At 37.6% G+C, this 22860-nt stretch overlaps 1 protein-coding gene across 10 annotated transcripts in view; it reads right to left on the reverse strand.

Moving 5' to 3' along the window:
- Window positions 1-22860, reverse strand: part of LOC129720570 (uncharacterized) — a 116219-nt gene that overhangs the window by 14097 nt on the left and 79262 nt on the right. For 9 of the 10 annotated variants that reach the window (XM_055672050.1, XM_055672056.1, XM_055672052.1 and 6 more), the window contains exons 3-12: window positions 22353-22502; window positions 20479-22228; window positions 7723-8091; window positions 7467-7614; window positions 7029-7400; window positions 6641-6964; window positions 6397-6583; window positions 6178-6337; window positions 5923-6046; window positions 89-243 (exon numbers count right to left, since the gene is read on the reverse strand). In XM_055672050.1, the coding sequence (XP_055528025.1) occupies window positions 89-243; window positions 5923-6046; window positions 6178-6337; window positions 6397-6583; window positions 6641-6964; window positions 7029-7400; window positions 7467-7614; window positions 7723-8091; window positions 20479-22228; window positions 22353-22471 (3708 nt within the window). In that variant the 5' untranslated portion in view covers window positions 22472-22502. The remainder of the gene's footprint in view (window positions 1-88; window positions 244-5922; window positions 6047-6177; window positions 6338-6396; window positions 6584-6640; window positions 6965-7028; window positions 7401-7466; window positions 7615-7722; window positions 8092-20478; window positions 22229-22352; window positions 22503-22860) is intronic. The other variant, XM_055672059.1, reaches the window with a different exon arrangement.

A 22860-nucleotide genomic window follows, 5' to 3' on the forward strand; every position in this document is an offset into this window, starting at 1 on the left:
TCAACGTGTGAGAGTTTAAATGTTGGTTATTCCGGGCGGAAAAAAGTGCAAGCTTCATCGGGCTAATGAGCTTATGATTGTTAATTACCTGACAGGCATCGCGTCCACCCTCCTGATACCCGGCGCAAATCATTCCCTCTGTCACGTTCAGATTTTCAAGCCACTCGATGCACAGGTCCCGGTTCAGAATAGGAACAATGACTTCGTTCAGCGCGGGCTCGTATGTCACTCCATTAGGCAAGGCTGGATGATAAGTGGTGCGATGTAAATTGATTAATTCTTGCCATTTCTGGATATTTTTTCTCATAAAAAATGGTTAGTGAAGTAGCTTTTCTCAAATCTACACAATTTCTGCACACCCATAAATATTTTAATGAATTCTGGAAGGGTGTCATTAATATCAAAAATGCCATATATCTCAAATATATCAAAAATTAAAAAAATGTCACAATATTAAAAAGGTAAAAAATGTCAGAATTGTCAAAAGTGTCAAATATGTTTATTATGTCAAAAATTTCAGCAATGACATAAATGTCAAAAATGGCATATATGTCGTGAAAATCATAAATGTCATGAATGTCATAAATGTTAAAAATGTCATAAATGTCATAAATGTCATAAATGTCATAAATGTCATAAATGTCATAAATGTCATAAATGTCATAAATGTCATAAATATCATAAATGTCTTAAATGTCATGAATGTCATAAATCTCATAAATCTCATAAATGTCATAAAAGTTACAAATGTCATAAATGTCATAAATGTCATAAATGTCATAAATGTCATAAATGTCATAAATGTCATAAATGTCATAAATGTCATAAATGTCATAAATGTCATAAATGTCATAAATGTCATAAATGTCATATATGTCATAAATGTCATAAATGTCATAAATGTCATAAATGTCATAAATGTCATCAATGTCATAAATGTCATAAATGTCATAAATGTAATATATGTCATAAATGTCATAAATGTCATAAATGTCATAAATGTCATAAATGTCGAAAATGTCATAAATGTCATATATGTCATAAATGTCATAAATATCATAAATGTCATAAATGTCATAAATGTCATAAATGTCATAAATGTCATAAATGTCATAAATGTCATGAATGTCATAAATGTCATAAATGTCATAAATGTCAAAAATGTCATAAATGTCATAAATGTCGTAAATATCATAAATGTTATAAATGTCATGAAAGTCATAAATGTCATAAATGTTACAAATGTCATGAATGTCATCAATTTCTTAAATGTCATAAATGTGTTGAATGTGATAAATGTCATAAATGTCATAAATGTCATAAATATCATAAATGTCATAAATGTCATGAAGGTCATAAATGTCATAAATGTAATAAGTCAGAAATGTCATAAATGTCATAAATGTCATAAATATCATAAATGTCATAAATGTCATAAATGTCATAAATGTCATAAATGTCATAAATGTCATAAATGTCATAAATGTCATAAATGTCATAAATGTCATAAATGTCATAAATGTCATATATGTCATAAATGTCATAAATATCATAAATGTCATAAATGTCATAAATGTCATAAATTTCATAAATGTCATAAATGTAATAAATGTAATAAATGTCATAAATGTCATAAATGTCATAAATGTCATAAATGTCGTAAATGTCATAAATGTCATAAATGTCATAAATGTCATAAATGTCATAAATGTCATTAATGTCATAAATGTCATAAATGTCATAAATGTCATAAATGTCATAAATGTCATAAATGTCATAAATGTCATAAATGTCATAAATGTCATATATGTCATAAATGTCATAAATGTCATAAATGTCATAAATGTCATAAATGTCATAAATGTAATAAATGTCATAAATGTCATAAATGTCATAAATGTCGTAAATGTCATAAATGTCATAAATGTCATAAATGTCATAAATGTCATAAATGTCATAAATGTCATAAATGTCATAAATGTCATAAATGTCATAAATGTCATATATGTCACAAATGTCACAAATGTCATAAATGTCATAAAAATCATAAATGTCATAAATGTCAAAAATGTCATAAATGTCATAAATGTCAAAAATGTCATAAATGTCATAAATATCATAAATGTGGTAATTATCATAAATGTCATGAAAGTCATAAATGTTACAAATATCATGAATGTCATCAATTTCTTAAATGTTATAAATGTGTTGAATGTCATGAATGTCATAAATGTCATAAATGTCATAAATGTCATAAATTTCATAAATGTCGTAAATGTCATAAATGTCATAAATGTCATCAATGTCATCAATGTCATCAATGTCATAAATGTCATAAATCTCGCTAAACATGTGAAAAGGGCCCATGTGCCATATGTAAACAAGCCACAATTTCACGTTTTTCAATGAATACAGGCTTAATCTACCCGTACAAATAAGATTGTTTGATTAAGAGTAAATTCTTTCATCAATAAAGCTTATTGGTAAGAGCAGATTTCGCTTGTATTAATAAAAAAACGAGAAAATTTGGCTTGTTTACATATGGCACATGGGCCCTTTTCACAAGTTTGGCGAGAAATGTCATAAATGTCATAAATGTCATAAATGTCATAAATGTCATAAATGCCATAAATGTCATAAATGTCAGAAATGTCATATATGTCATAAATTTTTTTTGACTCAAAAATGTCATAAATGTCATAAATTTCATAAATGTCATAAATGTCATAAATGTCATAAATGTCATAAATGTCATAAATGTCTTAAATGTCATAAATGTAAAAAATGCCAAACATGTCAAAATGCCAAACATAAAAATGGTAAAAATTGGTATAAATAATAACATGCGAAATGTATCAAGAATGTCAGAAATATCAAAACTGGCAAATATGTCAACAATGTAAAAAATGTCAGTAATGTCTAAAATGGCAAATATGTCCACAATGTCAAATATATCAAAAATATCACGTGTCAAAAATGTAAAATGACATAATCGGTTGGAAGTAAACCACGGAGGAGACTGAATCGTTGTTGCCTGCTCCATAGTTGAGTTATATGATTTTAAAGAAGCAAACATACGCACATTGTTTGGGCTCGCTCCAACGTTCGATCCTTCGATCTATTGTCAGCTAAAAGGCTTGTGTTCGGCGTGTGATATTTTTTGGTTCGATTCTGTGCTGTGGAAACAATCGCCAGCAGGAAAGCAGCTGTAGTAAGTTCCCCGCATCGCCACCGTTTGCAGTACGGAGCAACAGCCACTGGCAAATTAGGCTGCCGATAAGCAAAATACATCTTCGCAGTGGTACAAGATGCCGCGGGCCCACAAGACCTGATCCATCGGGAAAAACTATACCCGGATGGATATCAGGGCCCCTGGGTTGTCTTCTTTCGGCCCAAAGCAAAGGCATTGAATACAATGGAGATTTGTAGGGATTTAGCACGGTTTTCCTTCATGACCGAAATCACTAAAGTTTGCTCTAATAAACTGCGTATTCTAGTGTCAAACCTCAAGAAAGCAAATGAGATTGCTGTTTGTGAGCTTTTCACGCTGGAGTACCACGTGTACATTCCAGCTCGTGCAGTGGAGATCGACGGCGTGGTCACCGACTCAAGCCTGACCATCGAGGATCTGCTGAAGGCTGAACCGGCCGTTTTTACGATTCTAGCCTTCAGCCGTGTAAGATATTTGATTGCAAGCAATTTCATTCAGTATCGTTCGACAAGGATATAAAAACCTTCACCCTATCAGATTGCTGGGACTGCTCTGCCGAGCTAGGTGCTCGTGGACAAAAAGCGTTTACCCGTGCGCCTGTTTGTACGGCGGGTAATGAACTGTCACAAGTGCAAGTAGTTAGGTCATACGGTCACCCACTTGGTTCAGTTGGAGAACCTTCTTTTGTTGAACCTGGGAAGTCTAGGAAAGGTCGAAGGAGATCCCCATCTGAAATCATCTAAAAACTAAAAGCGCTATTGAAAAGCCCAAGAAAACTTTTCCGGGTTTGGCAAAACTCATTTCCCGAAAGGAGTTTCCAGTACATCCAGGAACATCGAATTGCCCAGCTGTTCCTTTTTCTCATCCGAAATTTAGTCAGAATCTGGACTGCTGAAGTTTGCAGATATTGTGAACTGGATTTTTGAATATGTCAACATAACTAATTCTCTTGTAAGTCTTCTGATGGCGTTTTTAACTACATTTAAAACGTTTTTGAAGCAGTTGACTGCTAAGTGGCCCTACTTGCGGCGAACATATCCTTCGATGTGTAATTCATCAATGTAATTCATCAATGCAGTTCAAGAGCGTATGGGCGTTACTAAACTGAACAACTGTGCAAACTTCTTTTTGCAAAAATTTATCTAGACTAACATATGAAAAAGGTTTTTTTTTCTAAATCGAAAAAGACAAAAGTTGCCGAATGAAATTATCTTATATTTTGAAATATTTGAAAATAAGAGGCTCTACACTAAAAAAATATTTTTTCGAATTATTTCTTTCAGTGTAGTAACTCAAATTCTATTTTTCCTAAATTTCTTAGAAATAATCCCTTAACAACTTTTCTCTTACTTTTTTAGTTACCGTACGTCTAAGAGATGAATACTGAAAGTGCCCATTTTATTCGTTCAGAAGAGTTTGAGGCAACTAAATTGTTTATCTGGAAAACCCATTTTTTTGTGATAAAAAAGAAGACTTCAGCCCTTTTCAAATGTTGTTTTAGAGGTCAAACGAAGTATGCAAAGTTGCTTAGTTTAGTAAGGTCAACTCACCCACCAAGATTTATACGATTCTGAGAGGGTACTACTAACATCTGATTGAATTGGCGCGAGATCTATCACATGTTAAATATTCAAAGATTGTCAAGCATGACAGAAATTTAAATTTTCAAAACTGTCCAAACTGAATATTTTAAAAAAGTATTGAAAAAGTGAAAGTATTCAATTCATTTTCGAGACCAATTCCAAATCTGGATAGTTTTGTAAGTAAAGTATGACGGTCAATATTAAGTCGAATCGAGAAGCATCGAAATTCAGGCAGATAGTTAAACTAAGTAATTTAAAAATCTTAATGAAATAAATAACAGATTATTAATAAAAACGTTAACATTCTACATAATTAATCACAATGTAAAATGTGGCAAAAACATTTTCGCCTCGCAGTGATTGAAGTCGGGTGTGCCTAAATAAACTGTCATTAAAATGTACACTGGGCGAACTGATTGCGAGTAAGTAATGAATTTTATTTACGAATACCTTCCCCATCCACGTCCGAATCGATTCATTGTCACCACTCAGGTTAGACGCTCGTTCACCGCTCTCAGACCGGTTGAGCCTGCAGCCACGCACAATGAAACCCTGTTCGGAACAGGGAAAGGAAAATATGCAATCCGGAAATTGGATTTCAGTCAACTAAACGAGCTTCGCTAACAATCGAATGAATGGTAAACTGCTGGAAGGATGGGGGGAAGGAACCGCATTAGGGATCAGTTCGGGCTTATGTCCATCTTAGGCGTTGTCGTCTTTTCTTATTTTTAACTTTTCACCATGCCGGGGCTGGATTTCAGCTGCCATATCATACGTAAATGTATAGCGGGCACAGCAAGTTGAACAAAGGGTTTGAATAGAGCTTTTCTGCCCCTGCTGTTCGAGTCGGTTTCCGTTTCCTTCGTTTTGTGATTACGGTTGTTTCGAGACACCTGGCATACAGCACAGGCTTTGTGTTTGATTTGTCATCTGAAGGACAATTTTGAATCATTTCTTCATTTAGAATAAATGTTTCGTCGAATCATTTATCGGCATATTTCCAAAGTAATGTTTAGGTGTGGACTGTTTTTATTTGGTTGGTAATGTGTAATGGCGAAGAAAAATAAAGAAAAACAACATAAAACCACTCCGCAGAAAGTCTACTTCAAGCGAAGCATAAATACTCACAGCTGTCTTCGCGTTTACCCCAGCCCACGACGGTGCAGTTCGTTCCAGGCGGCAGCTCACGGATGTGCGGTGGCGGAAGACAAACTGGAAGCAAATGTTCGTGGAAAGCGACCCGGGTGGCAAGCTGTGTTGTTTTGGTAGGCGGGAAAACGAAGTTCGTATCACGGTTAGGTGGGAGAGCAGACATTGGTAATAGGCTATCATCTAGGCAATTGCGAAGTTTGGTGGTTCCAAACTTTTTCAGTAGGTACCTACCTGGAATAGGGCGATATCGTTGTCGTGCGGAATGTACATGTTGTACTGTGGGTGGGGTATCACCGTTTTAACCTTCACACGTTGGCCATAGTATGCGTGCGAGTGGCGTCTGGTTATTCCCAGCTGGATTGTCCAATCATTAACGTTTCTCATTGTGTGACTGTGGGGAGTCAGAGTTAGTGGTAGGCTTTTTTGGGAATCATTTGCTAGGTGACTTACTTTCCAATGCAATGAGAAGCAGTTAGAACCCACTGATCTGCAATCAAAACACCAGCACAGTAGAATATTTCCTCCGGGCCACCGAGAATGGCCGCAATGAAGGGCCAGTCACCGGGCTTAGACGAAGATCCACCCACTATTCGAGTTTGAGGTTTGAAGTACTTTTTGTTGGGAACTTTTCCGCATTCTGTAATCAAACGTTAGTATAGGGCTTAGAATAGATCGGAATCAATTTTAGACTAACCAAAGTTAGAGCATGTTAGCTCTGCCACTGGATATCGTGAATTGATGTCACAGCTGTTGAACTCTTTGATCATGTTGCCGTGTTTCTTCTGATACATTCGCCACATAGAGGAAGCATCTTTGATACCGACAACCGTTCTGTTAGAGCCCCTCATCGTAGTCCGACTGGAGTTCACAGAACTGTAACCAAGCATTGAACAGATTGTCGTGGGAGAAGTTGCGGGGTCCCAATTTTTCACACAAGCTGGAGCCCATTGATTCTTGTCTCCTTTGAAGACTTCCAAAGTACCTCGTCCTAGGTCGCCGTTTCGTTCACTCAAACGAACTGTCATTTGGAGAAAGAATAATCAATCTTATATTTTCTTTTTACACAAACTCAACACACTCACTGCAATTCCTCTCATCCTGACCATACGGGCAGTCCTGAATACCGTCACACATATGCTTCTGACTCATACATCGCCCATCGCCACAATGAATCGAATTTTCGCCACACAACTCGCAATGCGACTCGTCCGTTTGATCCTGACAGTCCACGTGGCCGTCGCATCGCCAATCACTGGGTAGGCAGCGCCTTTCATCACACAAAAAGCCGGAACATTTAACTGGTCTTCTGGCTCGGAGTAAGGATTCCTTGTATTCGGCCATCCCCACACATTCTTCCTGATCAGAAACTGAATCACTAAAAATCGGACATCGAAGATACTCCGGCAGTTCCAGTCCAAAGACATCGAAGAAAAAGCTACAGCGGCGCATAGTTTCTGTGCAAAAGATTACGTTAGAAGCTAGATTCGTAAAACCGTCAGCTAGTTACGGGGTTCACTTACCAGTACATAGACTCTGACAGGGCGGTACCGTCGTCCCACTGATACCGCATTTAGGCACAAATAGAGAACATAAGAACAATGGCACAAGCTCATAGCATTGGACGTCGACCAGCGCCTCGAACAGATCAATTTCCTGGAAATCATCGCTCTAGTTAAGTGAGAGTGAACGCAATCATAAACACAACCAGTAAGTAACAGGTTGGCTCGCTCGGTCCCAACAAATATGAATCTCCGGGACGGCTAGACGACTACTTACCATTTGCGCTTCCGGCTGTCCGAAATGGCCGATATAGTTGGGAAATACCGTATAGTTGTAGGGAATTTTGTGCTGCTGGCAGAACTTGACGATCACCGGTAGGCAGACTCCTGGTGCCGGATTCCGGTCCGCATTGAAGGAAGCGATCGTCGTTTCGGCTGGAACCTGTCGACTGTTGAGTGTCCTCAGAGCCGTCATCTGATTCATTGCGGCGAGCGCAGCGGCGTTTTTATTCATGCAATAAATTATACCGATGGCAACTCCAATCACTATGATAATGTTCGTGATGACCTGACAGGTGCGAAACTTGGAACGGGTGATGTACGACCAGAAACCGGGACATTTTTTCGGTTTTAGCATGTGCAGCTTCTGAAGCGATACATAAGCAATAATTGTATTTGTCATTTGAATGATTCATTAAATTTCTACGTAGTGCGTACCATATTTCTGGACTAAATTTCAAACCGCTATTGTTAATTTTGGCGAAGCACTATCCTAACATATTTGGCAACACTGTGTAGCAATAGTTATCAGGTTTTTGAGAAAAATTAAAGAACTGTTAAAAATTAACTGATGTCAAAATTAGAGTATTATTTCATCGGATATTAATTTTCTTCGTGCCGGGATAAGTACCAATGAAATTATTCAATAAATTAAGAAGCAGATAAAATAGCATACTCTGCTAAGAAAACACAGAAATGGCTTAAAAATATTCCGAGTTTTTGAAGATGGAAGTTTCCCTACTTAAAAAAAAACATTTCAAATCGAGTTACGATTTATCGAGCATACGAATTGATTCAGTTAATACTGCGAAAATGTGTTTGCTTAAGTTGGTTATGGGTAATAGGAAAATAGTCTTATAAATATATCCGGATCTGATAGATACTTCTAACGTAAACTAAAAAGGAGATGGCACTGGTATTCTCACTTATTCTCTCTTTTTAAGGTTTGTATCTACAACAGTTCTGATAAAAATGTTTTTCACTAGTGAAATTATTCGTAAATTTGACCAATATTTTTCAATTTTCACTTCCAGTGAACACAGCACCCTTTCATATGAAGCACCCCCGAGCAAGTTTGAACGTTTTTTTTTCGAAAGTTCAACTTTGGAGGTTACTTGAAAGATCCCAAAAACATCGATGTCAAATTCATCGGTTCTAAATGTTAACAAAGCTTACTGGTAACCGACGAAAAAAAAAAACAAAAATTTACCTTGCAGTTACAAAAGTTGTTATTTTGAATTTCATCGACAAACAAACGTTCCTCTATGGTGAGAAATCTTCGCCCTTCTTCGAAACGGTACACTTATGCGTCACTATGTGAGCTTAGTGCTTACTAACTTATATTTGTAAAAACGGTTTTTGTCTTTCTTTATAACGACATCAACGGCATTACTGAAGGTTTTAGGGTTTGAGCAATACCAGTGGCATTTGGGGCCGTCCATATTCCAAGTGGACAACTTACGGTGGGCAGGGGTGCACAAATGTTCACGATTGTCCACGAAAGATAATGATATTGAGAACTTTTCAAGAATGTCAGGTTCAGGTAAAGTAAGATATATTCATTTTTTTTTGTTTTTTCTTGTTAGCAGAGATACTATTAGATTTTTAGGCAAATTTGAAATCATTCTCCATTAACTTTGTTTTAACTCTTTGAGGCACTTTTTTCTAAGCTGTGAGGTAAATTAAGCTTCAGTTTTGTCATTAGTCTCATCTGCATCTGTGGAACCACACTCAGCTAAATTTGGAATCGATTTCTGTTTTGGCCTTGACATTTAAATGCTTCCTTTATCGATTTGAATCATTTGCTTTTTGACTTTTCCTCTCGTTAGAATAACTTACTTTATTATTTGACTCAAATTTTATTTTAGTTTTCGATTTCATCTGTCTTTTAAAAATAATTGTCATTTCTTGAAGTAAATTTAAAATTTTAAAATTCTTTTCATTTTTCATTTTTCTTACCTTCGATGCGTTTTTAGAATTCCTTTTTTTTCTTAACGTGAAAGTTATGTTCAATATTATTTTCTTTTCGACTTCTTGGAATTTTTGGAATGTGTTTCAGCACAAACTTTTGTAAATCATTTTTACACCTTTACACCTTAAAGCTTTTGAGGTTTATTTGGTCTTTTCTTGATGCTTATTTTTCATTTTTCTGAAGTAATATTTTTCTTTACTTTCTGTTTGAAACGGTTTCAATTATTTTGCTTCTTGAAACGTTTTTGAGTGAAATTTGGTGTATTTATTATTTTTATGAGAGATTTACCTTTTCTAACTTGTCATTCCAGCTTCTACAGAACTGCCAAATTATTTTTGTTTCTGATCTTTTATTTCATTTCGGTTTACAACTTCATTAAAAAAAATGTTTTTGGCTCATGGTCATAGGTATAGGAATTTTGAGTTAAGTTTTGGCTATTTTCTGTTTGGCGTCCAATTTTGTTTTGCTGGGAGTCATTCTAGAGTAGATCATGGAGTCTACTGTGTTGTTTTCCTCGCGTTTAGCAGTGTTTTCAGTCATTCAAAGTATAATTTGTAAAAATATTTCTTCTGGTTGCTTCTAAATTATTATTTTTTTTCTTTATTAGAGAGGCTTTCAGCTTTTGGCTGGTTCGCCTCTAATACTATTTTTTTTTGTTTATAGTGTCTTTCAACTTTGGAACCATTTGAGCATGAGCATGAGCATGAGCATTGACGACCGTACATATCGTAGTTGCACCTCCGTGATTGATGTCTTTCAACTTTGGAACCATTTACAGCAAAATTTAGTAACTTCCCATTACTGATCTTTTGATGTGTATGTGCCCTTTTGGGTTGCATTTGGATGGGATTTTTTACACCTACCATTTTTCTGGTCTAGGTGGTTTCAAGCTGAATCTGTATATGTAAGCTCTCCCACTCCTCTTTATGCCAGTATTTTTAGTTTTGTTTATGCATGTCCAGTGCTGTTCATAATAGCGTCGAAACAAAGAGCATTCCGTAAGCGCATTGTACAGTTCGCTATGAACTGCACAACAATTTTGACAAATAGCTCACGGAAAACCATATTGAAAGCGTAAATCTTCCGGTTTCAACTGCGTATAATTTCCTGCAAACCCCAACAACAATCCACCAGGAAGGTAGTGAAAGACCGGCCAGAGTAGTGAACAGAAAAGGACTTTTTCCTTTTTATCAAAATCATGATTCAAGCCTAGTGGTTTACCGATTTCTGACGTTTCTGAACAACCACTCCACTCAATTTGTACCCAAATACACAACCCAGCAAATCAACCTCAGTGTCGTTCAATCGAAAATTTCTTTGGTATTTTAAGTTCCTTTGGTGCAAAAATAACTGGAGATCAACGAATTGCAAACAGTTGATTGGTAGAATCAAGAGATGCATTCCAAAAGTCGACGCGAAGGCCGTACAACGCTCTCGTTCCGGCATCATGGGAAAATTTCGTCGGAAGGCCGGTAACGAACATATCTCAAATGGTCACTTTTTTCGTTCATAATTAATGTATCTTCATGAGAAATAAATCAGTTTTTCTTTGAGTTTATCCTCCTTTTTTTGACAGCAGTAGAAAAAAATTCAAATTTTTAGTTGTAACCCGTTAATAACTAAATAAACCACAGAAACAAATGTTTTTTTTGCAGAAAATTTTCAGGTGAAAAAAGGGGGAAAGGGTGTTCTATCAATGTCCACGGTTGTTCATGAGGGACTAGTGCGGGGAGAGGAGGTTTAAAATAAAGATTTTTGTGTCCACGTGGAATGTGAATAGCCCATTTTTAAGTACTAAACAAATTTACAAAATAAGCATTATTTTTATGTACGTAGAAATCGTCATCGAGTGGCACTTCTGTTCCAAAGCTGTAACCAAAAATTCATATCGGGAGGGTCCTGAGCTTGCAAAAACGCACATGTGAGAAAACTGTTTATTCTACTTAGAACCAAAAGAATCTCGGAGTATGCTCGAGTATTCATTGCCCCCTGCTTTTTTTTGAAAATGAAGAAATCGTTGTTCTAACGTAAATTCGAACCATAATGAGTTTTAGATAACAATAACTAATTCTGATGAAAGTTTTCGATTCACCTCATTGTTTCAACTTGCTAGAGACTCTAAAAATTATTGCTGAAATAGAAACTCACAGTGTATTTTTAAAAATATTACACTTAATCAACACAATGTTCAAAAAAAAAAAATACTTTTCCCAACAAATTCAATCTTTTTGTAAATATGTTTGCACTGAATTGACGAAGAGCGGAAACTAAATGAAAGCACAGCTTGCACATAGTGACTTCAACGTTTTGACAGTTGAAAGATGCGTTTACTGATACTCACTATTGAAAACAAATAACTATAGCAATATATCACAAACGGCCGAAGTGAGGGCCCTTGTTTCATCTTACCCCGCAAATCAGCTGGTTCCGGTGTACCTTACATCAGATTTTCATTCTTATAACGAGCTAAGAGGTAATGAGCTGTCATCCTCTATTGAAATATTACACGCGCATCATTCAAGGTCACGCATTGAGATGAAACGGCCAGGGCCGAAAAAAATCAGCAGTTAAAAATAGCCACCATAAACGTCAGTGCTTTTTTCTACCATCACAAGGAAATATTTCGCTTTTATGCAATGTTCATTCTCTCTTTCTCTATTTTTTATTTGTAAAAAAGTTAAAGCCAAGTCATCCGTGAGGTGCAGTGAAAGAGTGTTCGTTTGATTTCCACTGTTTCAAATTTTCTGAAAAAATTATTACTATGAAATTCATTGTGTGAACTGTATATTGTAAACTCAGTTTGAGTACTGTACAGTAGCATTACGCGACTAGTAATGGATAAGAAAAATACTATCACGAAAGAAATTTTAGAGTTTCATTATAATAACGACAGCAAGCGTCACGTTGATAACGTCATTTTCACTTTATCAAAGGAACGGTGAACAGTGATGGCATGAACTCGTGCAAAGTTGAACTGAGTAACACTTTTCCAGATTTGAATCCAACCTGAATCTGCTTCCTCTCGATAGTTTGAGTTTTTTTTGCACCGCACACTCTGATCGATTGAGTTTAAATTCGTGCAATGCATGCAGCGCACGATGTATCCAACGATGCAGGCGATGATGTGACGCGATGAGTTTTGTTTTTAGTTAGAACTTATGCTTTCAAAGGACAATGCAACAAACTGTTGCAGCAGACGCGGTGCGAATTTGATCGCAATTCGATTTTTATGCAATTGTTGTTATGCAGGATTCATACTCAAATCTTACTCAAGTGTACTGCACTGTTAGTAGGGTTTACGTGCAAACCGAAAATAAATGTGCAAGCAAGTTTTAAAACTCACTCGGATACGAGTGCAAAGTCACACTGCCTACTCTGACGGTGAATATCATTTGGTTGGATTTTCAGAAGATTTTATTGCGTGACCGTGAACAATGCCCGTGAAAAATTTAATCGGAGAATAACAGCTCGTTTCAAGGATGAAATTCTATTGTATTTGAAACAACGCCGCGTTCATCTGAAGCGAAAACTGGAAAAGACTGGCTCTAATTTTTACAGAATTTCGGTAGTAAAAATGATTTTTATCTGCCCTGGAAACGGCACTGAATCCAAAACAATTTTTTTCTTTTTCTTGTTGAGCTGCTTTTGTTTTTTTTTTAGTAATTGATCACTTTTTGCAATATTTTCAAAATAACTTGGTTTATATTTTTTTCGAAACAGTATTTATTTGAGTACTGATGTGTACTGGTATGTACCTCGGAACCGACATGGTTATGAGTGAAACTTCTACAGGGTGGCAACATAGAAGTGATACACGTATTTGAGTACCCCTCGTTGTATTTTCTGTTACAGCATGTCAAACATCTCAGCATGTTGTGAAAGAGTGACGTGTTTACTGTTTATTCGGAATAAATACAGTCTGTTTTCAGTTTCGTTTCTAGGAAAATCGCAATGGATTCAAATAGAGAAGGAGGGTGGGGGGGGGGCTTGCACCTGCAAGGATTTACTAGCATCGGGATCAGAACGAAGCTGTCACATCTTAATTTAAGCAAATTATTGGTCTACAGGGCCATCAAGCGTTTCAAGGATACAGGCACGGTTGTTCGCAAGAAGAAACCTGGTAAAAAAGGGAGTGTTCGGGATCGAACGGTCATCAAAGAAAAATTGCGTGCGAAATGAACATGAGCCACACTTTCATGCAAAATGTTCTCAAAAAAAAACCTGAATATTCAGCTTCTAAGAAGCAGAAAATTCACGGATTAACTCATAAAAATATTCCCCGACAGGGTTGCTAGATCTCGTTCAAAATGCGGGAGGTATATCGACCAAAGGTAAATTACCATTGCAATTCATTGACAGGGGCGTGAAAATAAACAAGAAGTACTACTTGCAACCCGTTATGGCCATTTGCATCCTTGCGCTGAAATGCTTTTTGGGAAAGACAATTTTTGCTTTCAACAGGATTCAGCACCAGCGCATAAGGAATTGATCGTTCAGAAAAGGTGTAAGCAAAATTTGCCCTGTTTCATCAGTTCGTCTAAATGGCCTGCATCGTCACCGGATTTGAACCCGCTAGACATCAGTAACTGGGGATACATGGTAGGAAAGTTGGACGACATTAGGCATTTGAGTTTTTGAACTCAACAAATGTACTTAACATCGCAATTTTACTACTTATAGAAATCGATTCCGAAGAGAAATAAAAACTAGTTTGAGTTTGATGACATAAATAAAATGTATCACTTTCACGCTGCCACCCTGTATAGTTTACTGAATGGAAAAAAATCAAGAATTAAGGTTCAAGAATTAAGGTAAATGATGATTTTTCACTGAAATCTTTCAATCACTGATCTTCAGAAGCGGAAACATAATACTTCTGGTAAAATCTGTTCATAATGACTCACGAGATTAAATTTACTAATTTTTAATTCGCATGTATGCATATGGTAAAAAATGAGCGCTTTTATAATTTTCTGGTCAAGGTTGTCGTTTCTTCTCAGAAAATCACTAGCGTGGAGGAGAATACTTTCCACCACAAAAACAGCTGTTCTCACACTGGAAATCGATGCACTTGTTTGAAGAGAGCAGCAAATCGTGTGTTTTTGAGGAGCTTGCAAGGTAAAACGCCGTGATGGAGTGTGAAATATCTCTCCTTAGAGATAACAAACTGATGCTTTTTCACACAAAAGGACATTACACGTAATAAATACATAACAGAGCCTACTGCAGCGTTTTACAGTGCGTCTCTTGAGCATTTATTGAATGAGGGGAGCATCTAGGTAGGAAAGTAAATTGTGGTTTTTTATGTTTTACATTACTCCATAAAATGTCCTTTATATGAAATTATGACGAATATCTCGTGTAAATCTGGTACATTTTAAATTGAAAACCAAAAGAAAACATTATGAACACACTTCGCATCTTTTGATCGATAATTTTATTCCGAATTTTTAGGCAATGAATTTCACTTCATTCCACGTTCCATTTTCAAGAACTGATATTCTACTACGCAGTTTTGTTGGGTCACCATGACAATACTACACGTTGCTGTTGAGCAATTCTCGCTAAAACCGTCCCACTGGTGACATGAGGATATTTTTATGCCTAAATGATTGAAGGTAGAGAAAATATAAGAAAACCACTTTGGTTAATTCATATTTATGGACCCCTCGGGCACAAATCGGTTAAACAGTTTTTACAAAAATTGATTTTTGAGCAATTCTTGACCTTTTTATTGATTTATTTCTCTTGAATTTGTCATTGAACCCCCTGCAACCAACACATCGTTTTCAAGAGGAATGATAGACCTTTCATTTGAAGTAGAAAAAAATTGGCCGCCATCTTGGATCTCGCCGCCATCTTGGATTTCATCAGAAAAATGTGTTTTCGAGCAAGTTTGCAACCACCGATTTTGAATTCAACATCACCATTGGAAAGCTGAGAAAAAATGCTTTAAGATACATTCAAAATATTACTTGAGCATTGTGCTTACCTTGTCATTCTGGTCACTTTTCAAAATTGACCTTCAAACAGTACAACGCATAACGTGCGGCCAATATCAAATCATGGTGAGCCTGTGGTGTGTGTCTGTGTGTAATGCATATTAGGTGCTATCCATGTTCCACGTGAACAGATTCTCAAGGACTTTGTAACCCAGAGAACAGTTTTCGCGAGATTAGTAGTTAAACAAATTAATGTTAGATGTTGTTTTTGCTACTGTTATATACTGTTGTTTTCATGCATTAAACTACTATCAACGAACTTAGGTATGGTATAACAAGGTATAGTATGAATCAAGTATATCCCGAGCAATCTGGAGAAAATTTTCGTATGCCAGCGTAAATAAAGTAAGAGTAGAATCATCACTTTTTTGATCCCTAGCAAATTCTTATCGACGAAAAGGGTACGTTTGCTACCTAACGAAATTCAGTCAATTGATTAAAGGCTATTCAAAAATTACGGTGCGTGGGTGCACTTACTACCTGTGAACGCGCGTCATGCGTTGAACTGTTTGAAGCTCGATTATGAAAAGTGACCAGAATGACAAGATAACCTCAATGCTCACCTAATATTTTGAATGTATCTTAAAGCATTTTTTCTCAGTTTACCAATGGTGATGTCAAATTTAAAATCGGTGGTTGCAAACTTGCTCAAAAACACGTTTTTTTGAAGAAATCCAAGATGGCGGCGAGATCCAAGATGGCAGCCAATTTTTTTCTACTTCAAATGAAAGCTCTATCATTCTTCTTGAAAATGATGTGTTGGTTGCAGGGGGTTCAATGACAAATTCAAGATAAATAAATCAATAAAAAGGTCAAGAATTGCTCAAAAATCAATTTTAAACCGTTTAACCGATTTGTGCCCGAGAGGTCCATCGATATGAACTAACCAAAGTGGTTTTCTCATTTTTCCGCTATTTTCAATCATTTAGACACAAAAACATCCTTTTTGAAAGACCTCATGTCAGCAGGGGGACGATTTATGCGAGAATTGCTCATTGTAGTTCACTCCACAACCTGTCGCGATCAACAGTGGCATGGCTATCACAACTTTGGCTTTCAAATTCCTTAGTGCGTGATTTTGAATGCACAATTCGAACTAAATACATATTTTTTATATATTTAAAGGTAGTGAATCGTTGATTAAAGTATTCGAAAACTCCGAAAACGGTTGTTCTTTGGTTGTTAAATGCTGAGCGGGTTGGCAAAATTATTCGAAAATATTGTGCAAACGAAAAATAATATCGTGAATAGGGTAACGGGATATTTTGGCCCGCTTTAGCACGTGATTGCACAATGTATAAGAAAAAACTCGTTTTTTAAACCTAAATATCTGCTCTAACACACCATTGTTAAGAGCTAAGTATCTACCTTAACGTACATCATTCAACAATGCAATTTTTTTTGAGAAATATCCTAGAAAAATCAGAATGTCTACGAGAGAACCACATAATTTGGACCACCAAATCTATATTTTGGCCCACCTCTTTATTTCGAACTATGTGTGAAAAAATCTCGCGCTAGTGGCAAAATGTCTATTTTTCTCATTTTTCTTCACCACAGGCACAATCAATAGGGACCAGTCTTCGTTGTTGCACGTCGAACAAAGTGTGCGAGAAAAACACGTTTTCGCTGTGCCTCTGATTCTCATGTTTGGATTCAAACATACATTTCCCGCGCTGCCCATTATTCAAAAATTGGCTAATATGCCATAGGCATCAAATCGAGAAAAACGCATTTGAAAGTATTTTGTCGGTACAACATATTTCGACTATTCATGACAACTTTTTTATTGAGTATATCACCCTTCATATATGCTGGAACCTTGCCGTTGAGTTGGAACAGAGAAATCTGTAGAAAAATTACATCCGCCACGTATTTTTAACACAGTAGCCGTTTTTTCAATTATAAACGAAAGGTCAGTTGACGAAACGGTGTGCAATTTGGCTAATATCCATACGATGTGAATTATATCGTACTCGTTGGTGATGAAAATGGTTTTAAATTTAATAAAACAACACGGTAGCACAAGTGAGGATGAAAAGGACGACGAGACAATTGTTACGTGCAGCAATATAATAATATAACGAAAATATTATTATTCATGGTAATCTCACAATCCACTTTCCTATTTTTTCTCATCAAATCCAAAATGAAATCTGAATCTTCTCTTTATTAATATTACTCCTAATCGAAGAGCTAAATATCATTTTTTAAATGTAAAGATTTATGACAGGAGGAAACAGTCACACGTTTTGATTATTGGGTTTCGCAGTACAACAAATAAATTCTTGTAGCATCAAATATTCTTCGTGAAAAAGTCAAATTTGATGCAAGGGCCTTACGATCGCTCACCTGTCGCCAGTAACCACCAAGCTACAACACACTTTCGAAAGTTAGAAGAAACACAGTTCAGTAATAACACACTGGTTCGTGAACATGCCACAGGTTCATATTGAACATTGGATATTAGCCAAATTCTCAATTATTTTGGAATTGTTTCACGTTTGCTGCCTTCCCAAATACATTTTTTGACAATCGGCTTCCGTAGGGACTAGTCAGCCTATACACCAGAGAGACGCCGAGACACTCACCGTTGAGGCAGCTGTCAACATCAAAACGGGCGATCTATATAATTTTGCATTGCCGTTATCCGTTTTGATGTTGACAGTTGCCTTAACGGTGAGTGTCTTGTCATTTCTCTAATGTATAGGTTCGCTAGTAGGGACCTTGTTTAGGGTGTGTACCATCACGAGAATCTGTTTTCTCGATTTTGGTAAAAATGGCATACTAGCCAATTTTTGAATTATGGGCAGCTGTATGTTTGCACAAATTTGTGAACATTGTTCTAGCTAATGTTTTCTTCTGAGCAAGAAACAATCTAGTGTGCTAGGTTCTAAGTTTTGGCTGTGCAAGCGGCGTTGCATTTCGAATCATTTGTAAGTACCATGACGTGTAGAACATCATGATTTGTAGTACTACCTATGTTTTGTTACGACGTTCTCAAGTGAGCCGCAGTATTTTGGGTAGTCAATGATTTTATTATTGCACCTTTATTTGTTTCTGATGCAAGGCTGCATGCAAAACGAGGCGTGATATGTTGATTAATGTAAAAATATTTGTACAAGGAAATATACTTAAATGCTGTATATAAACTGTATTATCCTAGTTGAGGCCGTTGGTGCGGCTCAAGTTTTTTTTCTTCTATTTGTTCGGCGTGCAGTTAAACCGAACCAAGCGCTTAAACTCATTATTCCGAGTAAATATCATTCAAAGTTTGAACACTTCGTATGCTTTCTGCAAGCGGCTAAAGAGAATTTTTGTTTCACTGGCGTTATGATCTGTTTAAATGATTTCAAATTATTATTTAAATTCAAGTTGTGTAACAGAAATACATTCAGTCAATTTGCAGGACAAAAGGCAACTCCGTGTTCAATATTTAGAAATTGAAAAGAATTCATACCGAAATTCACAACCTTATTTTTGATATTACATCCCTTTTACATCCGGTCGGCGTGGAGCCTAACCCGAACTAAGAACCAAAAACATTATTTCAAGTAAAGCGTTCAAAGTTCAACCACTCCGTACCAATGTTTTCTGAAAGCTGCTACTGAGAAATTATATTATTATATCATTATGAACTGTTCAAATGATTTCGTTTTTTCTTGAAAGATAGATTATCTATTTTGATTTCCGCCAGGGTTTATACCTCAATTTAACCCTTTCCCGGCGGAGAAAAATCAATTTTCACCACAAAAAATGAACTCCAAACTCTTATTAGTCATCAACTATATGCACAATTGACACAAATTGGATTCCAATTTAAAGATCAATCTCTTCTCTAACCATGCTGAATAGTTTCTTCGTGCAAATTTTCAAGTATAATTGTCAAACTCAAATCAAAGTTTGAGTGTCAGGTAATGCCCGCTGCGAATGGGTTGAAAAAATGGCGCTTGGTTCGGTCTGGTTGCACGTCGATCATCTCAAAATCACCTTCCATCGTTCTTTGTCTTCAACGCAAAGGATATTTTTGGCGGTTTTTGTCGATGCAACTGGAACAGAATCTTCAGCCACATGCTAACGTATCACGTGTGCCGAAACAGTGAAGACATAGTACACTGTGATTTCCTTACAGTGCGATGGCTTCATACCAGGCGAGACGTACGATGCAACGAAAAAAAAGTACCTGCCAATTTAGCACCGACAGGCACCGTTCTGTTTTACAAATTTTAAAACCTATGTGCACAAACTTTCGAACATCGTGTTCAGAACGCATGTCATCTCAACATGTCATATTCGGGCATGTTAGTAGGAAACGGTGAACTACGATGGAAATCGCGCGATCGTTCAACAAAAACGTAGGATTTTTACACGGCGTGCGCATGTGGGCATGTTTTGCGGAAGAATGATAGGGACATTTACCAAAAAGAGTACCATCGAACGGCTCCTTTGTTACGGCCTACTGTGTCACTGTGCTGAAACTGTGATAGAATAGTATGAAGCCAACAATGTCAAAACCGTACCCAAATTCACAAGTCCATTCAATTTTCCTGAGTTATGCCTTAGTTATGGAGAAGGAGGTTGAAATTTTCAAAAAACTTCCTACAAATCTGGACTAAAGTCACTAAGAGAAGTGAGTACAAACACCTATGGCTGCAGAGAAACACAAAGTTCGAGACTTTCATATGAATGCAGAATGATGACGCTCACGTACAGAAATTTTACATTATTTCCGGTGTCCAGAATATTAGTAATATTAATAATATTAATAACGCATGCTCACCTCAAGTTCGCTCATTTTCCCCTGCAGCGCAACGTTGGATCCGTTGGACAACCGAACGATTGTCTGCAGGCTGGCCGGTGTCGATGCGCTCTTGATCAGCACGGAGGGTCCATTCTGTTCACTTTCGTTGGCGTCCTTCGTGATTTCGTCGATGTTCCGGGCGATCGGTTTCGATACCTTGGGCATTTTGGCCGCATGTGACAGCAGGGGAGCCTCCATTATTTTCGTGTTGTAGCTCGGACTGGAGGTTTGACTGAAACTGTCGCTCGAAATGCTCGAGTCCTGACGCAGGCTGACCCGCGGTGGCACGGATCGCGTCTTGGCCGAATTAAGACTATCTGCGCATCGTTTAATCACGTCCGGTTGGTTGTTCAGCGTTTGCTGGCTTTGCTCTTCCTGTTGTGGTGATTGTTGTTGCTGCTGCTGTTGTTGTTGCTGAAGTTGTTGGCTTCGCATCGCTGAACGATTAATTTTGGACGTGTTTTGCAGCGAAGGAGCTTCAGTGGGTTTGCTGTTAAAGCCGGGACTCGAGGTAGCCGAGAAACTATCGCTAGATATGTTAGAATCCTGTCGTTGGTTGAGTTTCGCGTGATGCAATTGATTGAGTGATATTGTATTCTGCATTGAGCGTCGAAAACCAGTTGGTCGACTATACAGCTCTTGAACGTTATACACATCGGATTTATGTTCGAGAATGATACTGTTGAGCTGTTGTTGCTGTTGCTGCTGTTGAATTTTGTGCAGTTTTCGTGATTCAAATGCTTGCTGGGAGCGTGTCGGCAACGCTGGAGGAGTTGTTATGCGTGTGGGTGGTGGGATTTTAGGTGGGATATTGTTCTGTTTCCGAGTCGGAACCATTGGCAGTCGACGGGAACTTCTGCCTTCGGCACTGCGCACTGAACCATTGTCCAGTTTATCATCGGTTGAACTAGGCGAACCTGTCGTAGATGTTTTCAGATGGCCACTTTTGGGATCAAAGTTAAACACATTCTTTTTCAGACTAAAGGGTGAATCATTCATCTGCAGGGAATCATTTGTGTCTGTTCGATGCAGCTCCGGCGAGAGAAAGCTGTCCATCGACGATTGAGTGTCTTCTGAGGAGAATCTACTTCGGAAGGCGCCTTTGGTGGAACTGGCGGTCGTGAAAATTGATCGATCATTCTCGTTAGCCGACACGTAACCGGTGTCGATGGTTGTTTGTGATTTGTTGGAATCACTGGAAGAACGGTTCGATTCGATCGAGGACATCTTTTCACTAAATATCAAAAAATCGTCCGTGTCTCCGATGTCATCGAAACTCGTCGTGCTAACGCTAGTCAGGCAAGTTGCGATGGATTTGGTTTTGTTCGTTGCAAAAAATCCAAACGTCTGATCGTCAAATGCAGACTGGCAAATTCTTTCCGGATGATACTGGGAATAGGGCTTCGGTTGTTGGGGATAACTTTCAAAAGTCACCGTGGATGATCGATTCTGACCATCGAAGGATTGCACCTGTCGATGCGTGAACTTGCCTTGGAATGTTCGTTTTGGCACAGGAGGAGGAACTAGTTGCAAACCTGGGGGCTTCTTGAGCTGACGTTGCGGAATCTGGTAGTTTTCATTCTCGATCATCGGAAATGATTCGGAGGAGTGGCGCCGGCCATTGTTGGTTTTCGGTGGAGGCGCTAGGTTGATTGCTTCCAGCAGTTTGTGCTTCTGTTCCAGCAGATTTAGCAAAGAATGGTTTATCAGGCCACCACTGCGTGTTGTTCTGGAAGTAGAAATTCATTGCATTCCCTCTTCGAACAAGGTCTGTGAACTGATCCACAACTGAATTAACTGTTGTTTGCCCATTCGGAGGTTGATTACCAGGGCTTGCAAATCATCCTACTTACCTTTTGTCACGCTCATCTAGCGTGCTGCTGCCGCCAGTTCGGTCCGAGTAATTAAAAGCTGTCCCATCACCAACACTCGCTTCGGGCGCATAAGAACAGTTCACAAATGACGATGCCATGTCGATTATGGAAATAGATATCACAATTTGCCTGGAATGAATAAAAACGGGGAAACGTGCTGGGTGAGAAAGAGAAAAACGGTGGAAATGGCATGAGCATAATTTGATTAGATGTAGTGAGCTGAAAACCCCTACGAGCAGTCGGCAGCATCAGTTGGTGTGACGCCAAACTACCAAGCGACCCCATCGGCTGTCGACTGTGTTACATATAAGCCGGATGACAAAAACCATCACAAATGGTTGGTACAATGCGTATAGTAAAATGGGAGCTCGACATTTAATGCAAGAGCAGTGAGAATCCTTCTCGTTGTATTCCCATTAACCATGCCAGCTGTGGCTGCTACGGAGTGAAACATGTCGCAAGTCCTCATATTATATTGTGACGAACT

The sequence above is a fragment of the Wyeomyia smithii genome, chromosome 2, assembly GCF_029784165.1.
Source record: "Wyeomyia smithii strain HCP4-BCI-WySm-NY-G18 chromosome 2, ASM2978416v1, whole genome shotgun sequence".
Lineage (NCBI taxonomy): Eukaryota > Metazoa > Arthropoda > Insecta > Diptera > Culicidae > Wyeomyia > Wyeomyia smithii.